Consider the following 8,763-nt stretch of genomic DNA (forward strand, 5'->3'; position numbering starts at 1 on the left):
CTTTTTTTTCTTTTTTTCTTTTTTTTTTCTTTTTTTTTTTTTTTGTTGCAGCACTAATAAGAACTAAAACAACTCGATTGCATTGCAAATAAACACTAACAAAAGAAATAGAATGAAAATTTCCACAAATCAAAATTTTCATTAAACCATGTAAGTTGCATGAGAATTTTCTTTTAAGTTGTCACATAGTAGCTAGGTTAGATGAATTTTTGAAGGAAAAAAAAATTTATCCTTCAAGAAATGAAAAGAATGAAAGAAGCACCCAAATTTTATCCCAAATTCACCCCAAAAAAAAAAACTTACATAAACAAATCTCCACCACATAATCTTCATTTAGTTCCTTAAAAAAATCAGCACACAATGTTTATCTTTGGTTGTTACTTGTCACAAACCAATACCCATACACAATGAGATAGAAGCATTGAATGGTCTACAAATCCGAAGACCAAGTTTCTCAACCCATTATGCTAAAATCTAGCCCAAAAAAATCACAAAGAGAATGCTCCAAAACAAAAACCCAATCCATCAATCCCACAAAACCATAACATCACACCTACCAAACTCTTTAAAAAAAAAAAAAAAAAAAAAAAAGAGAGAGAAAAAGGAAACTCGACCCAGCCCAACCCAACCCACCCAAGGCTAAAACCAAAAAAGCCCCACAAGTCACGTGCACACCACAAGGCAAGCCCATACCTATATATACCCCAACAATTCAACTTTATGGCTTGTTTGGAAGTTTAGAGAGGGAGGAGAGTAGAGGGGAGTAGAGGGAAGGGGAGTAGTGGGAGGAGAGTAGAGGAGAATGATTCACCTCCACCTTATTTGGATGTTTTTAAAATTAGTAAGGGGGAAGGGAGTAATTAGCCCTTCCCCTTATGTAATTTTGTTAATATAATAAGGGTAAATTAGGTAATTTACTTGGTCAATAGTTTATATACTCTACTCCCCCTCCAAATCTCTCCAATTTGAGGGAATTAAAATTGGGGGCTAGAGGGAGTTCAAATCCCTCCAAACTCCTCCACCCCCCTCATTCTTTAAAAAACTTCCAAACAAGATAATTGCATTACTCTCCCTCCCTCTACTCTACTCCCCCTCCTTTTTTAAACATCCAAACATGCCATTAAAGTTTCCGAAATATTCCCAAAATACCACTACCATCGCAATGGTCTCCCTACGCTTTCCATTCTTGTTTTCTCAGCCTCCAAAGCCAAATCGAAAGCTACCTCACACCAAACCCACCACCACCGCCTCCACTTTCCTCGCTGCCTCCGCCGTAGCAACCACCGCCGGAGCCGCCGCAATAGCCATATGTCAAGATCCAAAAGACCCATTTCTCAAAAAGGCACTGAATTCACTCCTCTAACAAGTCCAACCATTACTCACTACCACTTTGGGGCTCACTTTCTTTAGCTGAAAACTCTTCCTCTTCTTCAACAGTGGTCGAGTCCAAGACTGGGGTCCCGTTCTCTTCGGTTCTAGATGATTCTAAGCCCCTCCTCGGAATTGGGTTAAGGAAAAAAAGCGTGTTGGGGCTCAAGAACATTGATGTTTATGCATTTGGTACCCACTTTTCTTCTTCAAGTTTCTAACTTTCTTTGTTTGTTTTTGGTTTTTTATTATTGGGTAAACATGCATTGTTGATTTTGATAAGAAAATGTGTTATATATGTGTGAAGTACAATTTTAGCTTTACAACATTTTCCTGTTCGAGTTACAGACTTTCATTGGTTTTTTCACTGTTGGGTTTTGGTTTTTGATATTGGGAAAACATGCATTGTTGAGTTAGATAAGAGAGGGGTCATATACGTGAAGCAAAATTTCAGAAAACTGATGTCTAAGTAGGACAGAACAGATGGAATGTAAGTTTAGTAAGAGGAGAAACAAAGATGAAGAGGTTGTAAGAAATGATGGTCAAAGAGATACCAAAGAGTGAGAGCTTCCTATATCTTGAACAATCAATAATTCATGAATCAATATGATGGAGAGATCGAAGAAGACGTGAATCATAGGATAAGAGCAATGTGGGTGAACTGCATCAGGAGTATTGCTTGATTTAAAATTTGTTCATAAAATTTTTTTAGCTATGATGAGAATGTTAGGATGGATAATTGGGAATACAAGGAAGTATATGATTCAAAATGAAGAAATTTGCTTAAAAATAAGGGTAAACCCTATTGATGAAGAGATGAGTGAGAGTCATTTTAGATGGTTTGGTCATGTATGGAAGAGAGCGATTAATGCACTAGTTGGAAAGAGTGAAATTCATGTTGAGATAACAAAAAAGTTGAAGAAGACCTAAAGTAACTCTAATAAAAGTAGTGAAAAATGACTTGTCAATTTAGGAGTTCATAGAGAGTATGGCATCAAATAGAATAGAATGATAGAAAATAATACATGTGGCCAACCTTGATTAGTTTTTTGAGGATCTATAATCGACCCCAAATTGGGTCTAAGGCTTGGTTGTTGTTGATGTCTATGCATTTGGTACCATATTTCTTCTCAAGTTCCAAAATTTTGATTGTTTTTTCACTGTTGGGCTTTGGCATTTGTTATTAAGAAAACCTGCATGTATTGTGTTGATAAGAGTTTTGTCATATATTTGAAGTACAATTTAGAACATTGATGTATGTGCCTTTGGTAGTTGGTATTGCATTTCTTCTCCAAGTTTCTCAATTTCATTGCTTATTCACTGTTGGGTTTTGATTTTTGTTAGTGAGAAAACATGCACTTTAAAAGTTAGATAAGAAAGCATTGACGTCTGTACATTTGGTACTACAATTCTTCTTGGGGTTCCAAAATTTCATCACTTTTCACTGTTGGATTTCAATTTTTTGTTATTGGGGAAACATGCATTGTTAACTTTGATGAGACAACACTCTTATATGTGAAGTAAAAATTTGTTTGATTTTTGATTTTTGGTTTTTAAATAGAATCTATAACAGCATCAACTTTGTTATGTTGGCAGTTCCATAAGTTAATAAGTTTTAAATGAAAACTTAGAGATACAATTGTGGAAGCAATGCCAATTGGTGGCAGTAGATTCATGCATCCTGTGTGGAAATTATTATTTTGATGCCTTATGTTGCTTCACTAGGTTGTGCCCTCTATTTGATGAGAGCGTGATGTGTGAAAGTTATTATTGTTGCCACTTAGGTGCAGGTAAGGGCCTTTACTATCATAGAAACACAACTAAGTATTGGACACAGTTTCTGCACAATGTAGTGCTATAACTAGCATGGAATGTGTAATAGTGATATAGGAGGAATTAGAATCAATCGGAAACACTCAGTGATGATTTGTGAATTTCTAAGATCCTATTTGGCTTGTGTTTTACATCTAAATTTAAATTCCATTGTATCATCAATAAAGTCTTCAAAACAACAAGATTATAAAAATAATCAACCTACTTATCGAGCAAAGTTAACTACATCTTCTTATCTTGCATTGATGGTATATAAGAAAAAAAAAATCACATCAACCATTTACTTAAGATAAAAAGCTTCCCATATGGAAAAGTTGTAAATGCAACTTTAACCAACTCATATTTTGTTTTGCTCATACTACTAGGACTTATATTGCACTTTTCATGAGTACAATCAATATCTCTTGTTAGTAAAACACATGCATTAGACTAAAGTTGTGTTATTCTCCATTTTGCCTTTGTTCAGGGGTTTATGCTGATGACAATGACTTAAAAAAATTTCTGAGTAAGAAATATGGAAAACTATCCAACCCTGAGTTCAAGGAAAACAATGAGTTAAATGAATATCTCATTGAAAATGATATATGTATGACTGTTAGACTTCAAATAGTCTACAGCAAATTGAGCATCCGTTCTGTATGTAGTGCTTTTGAAGAGTCAGTAGGGAGCATACTGCAAAAGTTTGGGGGTTCGGATAATAAAGATTTGCTTCAAAGGTGAATCATTGTATGAATTATAAACATCTATTCCGTACTAATGGTAAATATGAGTGTCATTATATTTGAAAGAATGAATGACTTGAAATTACTAAGAACTTGCATAATTGGAAGCCAATTTACAGAAGAGCCATTTTTTCAAAGCTTGCTGCCAAAAAGGGGTCCAGTGTTCTCCTCTCTCCCCCTCCCCCCTAGTTCAATTTTTCCAGAAAGTCCTGTACGTTATAGTTTTTGTATCAGCTTAATATCCAGTTCCATTTCAGGTTCACTTCCCAGTTCAAAGATGAATATAAAATACCACGGGGATCTCTGATAGATCTGTCAAGGGAACGAGGCCATGTACTTTGCACAAAGAGTAAGGTTTTCTTGTTCAAGTTGTATCATAGCAAGCTAGGTTGTTAGTTACTTTTTTATTCTTCATGAGCTGTTGATTACCTTTTGCTCTTGTTAGTTTTGCACTTATTTTACTTTCAGCTGTGGCCTCTATAAGTGCTAAAGACATTTGGAACACAATAGATTTAATTTTTTATATATACAAGCCATAGTAAATTACCCCCTAATCTTTAGAGGATAAGCAGTAGTTAAAATTTCACTTTCTTTTAGGAAAATTTAGTTGTTGAAAATTGACATCTATAAAATAAATGAAGAGTAAATTATGTATTTGGTCCCTAACATTTACACTATATGTCAATATGGTTCCTAATCTTTCAAATGTGTCAATCTAGTCCTAACCTTTTGATATTGTGTCAAAATGGTCTCTGCCGTTAAGTAGCGGATGAAAAATGTTGACATAGCTAATGGCCAAAACAAAAAAAAAAGAAAGTTTATTGCCACATTTATGGCCAATTGTACTAACATATCAATATAACCTTAAATTAAAATTGTTTTTTAGACAATCAGATAAGTGAGTAACACAGCATGTGGGGAAAAAGTTGGGATCAAAATCCCTAACTCACGACTGTAGAACAATTTGTTAGGGATTTTAGGTAAGGACCCAAGCCATGATGGTAACACTCCAGAAAAGGAGTTCAATCCCAAGCAGACAACTTCCAACTGACCCAAATAAGCCAACTTGTTGGGCAGAAAGCCATGAAAATTGCTGTTTCTGAAGGATAAATAAGGGAGGAATGATAAGTTTCCCACTTGCGGAGCAATGGTTCCTGTAAGACGCATGTGAGAAAGGTTCAAGGTAGTGACTCTAAGGTGTTTGGCACTGCAAGAGATTCCAATCTAGTTGCAATCAGAAATAGAGGTAGACCAATTGCTTGCCAAGGTTTTGTAATGGGTAATATGGGCTTTGAGAGCAAGAAGAGCTAATTGGTCTGTGGTGATGCTGGTTTTTACTGTTACAGTTAAGGTAGCCATAAAATAGTGCAACAGCAACAACACAAAAAAATAAGAAAAAGACAGGAATCTCCATGAGTTTCTATATGTACAAAACAAGTGTGGCTGAAAGATGTAAATTTATATAAATGGAGAAATCAACTTTTTTATCCCAAAATTTTTCTCACGTGCTTTGTTAATCACTTATCTGATTTTTTTTTTTATTATTATTATTTAATTTAAGGTTATGTTGACATGTTAGTACAGGTGGCAGTCAATGTGGCAATAAACTTTTTTTTTTTTTTTTTTTTGTTATTAGCCACGTCAACATTTTTCATCTATCACTTAACGTAAAGGACCATTTTGACACAATATTAAAAGGTTATGGACCAAATTGACACATTTGAAAGGTTAGGGACAAAATATGTAACTGCCGGTATGGTTGAACTTCTATTTTATCTTTTATAATATTGTTAGAACTTTATGTGCTACTTTTCACTATTATTTCTATTAATTTTTGTAGTTGACGGAAAGGATGTGGGAAGTATCCAAAGCCAGCTCCTGTGTCAGTCAATTCTAGATTTGTATATTGGTAAGGATCCATTTGATAGACAAGCCAAAGAAGACATTGAACACAATTTGGCATCTCTCCTCCATTAGTAGACTTGTGTTGCATGAGGTTGTGAGTTCAAAACTCATTGGGCATGTGTAACTTAATTACCAATAAAAAAATTTTCTTCTTTGGCACCGAAATATATTGGGAAGATCTGGTTTGTAGACTTGTAGGTCAATACTAATATTAAATATGGGGTATGTGACCACTATGTTTTCAAGATTTCTGATGAGACCTTCTTTGTTCAAAATTCCAAAGTTTTCCTTTTTCATTATGGATGGGTTTTTCATTTTCCTTTTGGTGAGACCATTATCTGTCATGCTGCGTTCTTTGATAATTTACTTGTCATCTTGGGGAAGTTGGGTCTTTAAGATTTTGCCAGCATGTTGTTTCCATTATGAGTTAGTAGCAAAACTAGTTAAGGTTAAACTTCAATTAAATAAGAACTAAAATCAATTTCAAGTGGAATAATAATAATTGAAGTCCAATTTTATACTAAGAGACGCCCAAATCACAAACAAGACAACCATCTGTTTCTCTATCTTTTTAGATCCTTCAATTTCCATCCGTCTTTCTAGGCATGTATACTTTTTCAAAAATCTTGAAGACAGTGATTTGAAGGGTGAAGATAAGTTGACCTGAATTGGTAAGGTGGTACAAATACCTCACAGGCCACAACCATGGCATAAATTTTCTAACTTTAACCTTTAACCGAATTTAATCAGTCTTTTGCACTTTTTCTAATGTATCACAAGAAATATAAAAGCTAAACCCCAAAAAAAATCACAACCCTGACAGGAGATTGATGCAGGTCGTGAATTAGATAGGTGTTTTCCTCTATTCAGCATAGTAACAGAAGTAATGTTTCCTCTATTCAACATTGAAACCCCAAAAAAAAAAAAAAAAGTCAATCAATATCAAATTATAGAGTGTGGAATCCTACTTGAAGCAACATAGTAACAGAAGCAATGTTTCCTCAATTCCAGAGCTTAAGGTAAAAAACTGTTCTCAAAGTTTACGTTCAGTATATTGTGCACATATCTTGCCTATCTCATACAGATTTTTAAGGAGAAATATGAGAATCACCCTGAAGTTTTAAGAACTGAAATTGAGTTAAAAAGGCTTCAGGATGAGCTGGAGTATTATCAAAATTGGGTGAAGGAATTTACTTGGAGGTTGCATGAAGGGTTTTGGGTTCGATTTAAAGCAATCTGGTGGCTAAAAGTTATGTGAAAAAAAAAAAAATGTTTTTAAGTGTTATAGAGTTGGGCTTTAGTGCGACGGCAAGTGTCTTTCACTAAATGCGACGAATCACAAGTTCAAGTTTGAGATAAACTTTTCAAAAAACAAGAAAATAAATAAATAAATAATATAAAAAAATAAAAATAAAAAAAGGAGTAAGGCTGACGAATGACCAATCACCTCTCCTAAATCCAAACCCCGCAAAAGTGGTAGTTTTGTGTACTAAGATTTTTTTTTTTTTTCCTTAAATGATTTTAAAGGGATGAGCAAAGAAGAAAAGATCCATGTATCAGACCATTCATGAGCATGGTCGATATCAAGGATGGAGTCATATGATTAACCTGTCATTTAAGGGTTGAATATGAAGTAGTGGCATTGGGAGCTTTTGCCAATGCTGAATCGCTCAGGATCAGCCCTTGATGAGTAGTGATCATAAGCCAGATGGCCATTATAATCACTAATTAAATACCTACACGTGAGGACTATAGAGGTTAGACTTATGATTGTGCAAAATAATACCTAGTTTTTCATTTTTGCTTATAAATTTGTAATTGAGCTCTGGTAACAAGCTTTTGTAATTATCTTCCGTCCAAGTCAACTTTAAATATGATCAAAAGGCAATTTTGGAAAAAGGGGTAATATTAGTATTGATACCTTATACACATGATTGTGGTTGCATATGGCATTTTTAATGGATTCATAGTGTACCCAAAAATTTTGGGACAAAAACATTGTCGTTGAAGATAAAACTCATCAGCCTTTCATCTATATAATATTTAAAAGCTTAAATGTAGCATTTATTATTACTATGTTCTTGTTGAGTCACGTTCGCATAAAATTTTGGCCCACTTCAGTCTATTCAGTCCAGTTCAGTACACTTCGGTGTTGTTCAGTTTATACAATCAATTTTGGTCCCTTTTGATCTATCCAGGCCGTTTCAGTCCAATTCGGTCCACTTAGATCCAGTTCGGTTAACTTGGTCCATTTCGGTCCAGTTAGGTCTGGAAGTTTCATTTTGGTCTCTTTTGAGCTATTCTGTCCTTTTAAGTCCATTTTGGTTCACCTAGATCCAGTTCGGTCCACTTAGGTCAATTCCGTCATTCGGTCCCGTTCAGTCAGTTTCAGTCCAGTTCTGTTAATTCGGTCCATTACGGTCTACTTAGGTCCATTCAGTCCATTTCAATCCCCATCGGTCCATTTCGATCAACTTTGGTCCATTTGGTGCATTTCTATGATTCAAATAGAACTTATTTATTCTTTGTGGTTTCATGTTGGAGTACACCATATAGGATGAGAGTGGAATTAATCAATAACTGTCCAACACATGGATGAAGATTTTTTATATTCTTTATTTAGTTACATTGAGGATTCTAGAAATGTCTTAAAGATATTTATGAGGACTTAAAATTTGGACCACAACATATTCAACTTTTTTTTTTTTTTTTTTTGATAACAAACTTGAAAACTTTCATTAAACAGAAGAAAACATTACATCATGATGGAGAGCTTGATCCAAGAACCAAGTATTCTCTTCCATCCAAGCCACAAAGTCAACAATACTAATAGTATGTTTTGCTAAAATATGGGCAGGTTTATTCCCATTTCTACATACATGAGAAAATAACACATTCCTAACATCATGGGTAGAACTTTGAATCCCATAAATAA

At 34.5% G+C, this 8,763-nt stretch overlaps 1 protein-coding gene across 1 annotated transcript; it reads left to right on the plus strand.

Annotated features, from left to right (window-relative positions):
* Positions 1 to 984: 984 nt before the first annotated feature.
* Positions 985 to 6,127, plus strand: LOC112036051 (fatty-acid-binding protein 1). The gene is given in 5 exon segments (XM_024068876.2): positions 985 to 1,348; positions 1,350 to 1,560; positions 3,668 to 3,917; positions 4,181 to 4,272; positions 5,764 to 6,127. Coding segments are annotated over 5 exon segments (924 nt in total). The 5' UTR covers positions 985 to 1,114; the 3' UTR covers positions 5,901 to 6,127.
* The last annotated feature ends 2,636 nt before the right edge of the window (positions 6,128 to 8,763 follow it).

This window comes from Quercus suber, unplaced genomic scaffold (assembly GCF_002906115.3).
Source record: "Quercus suber isolate HL8 unplaced genomic scaffold, Cork oak 2.0 scaffold_248, whole genome shotgun sequence".
Taxonomy (NCBI): Eukaryota; Viridiplantae; Streptophyta; class Magnoliopsida; order Fagales; family Fagaceae; genus Quercus; species Quercus suber.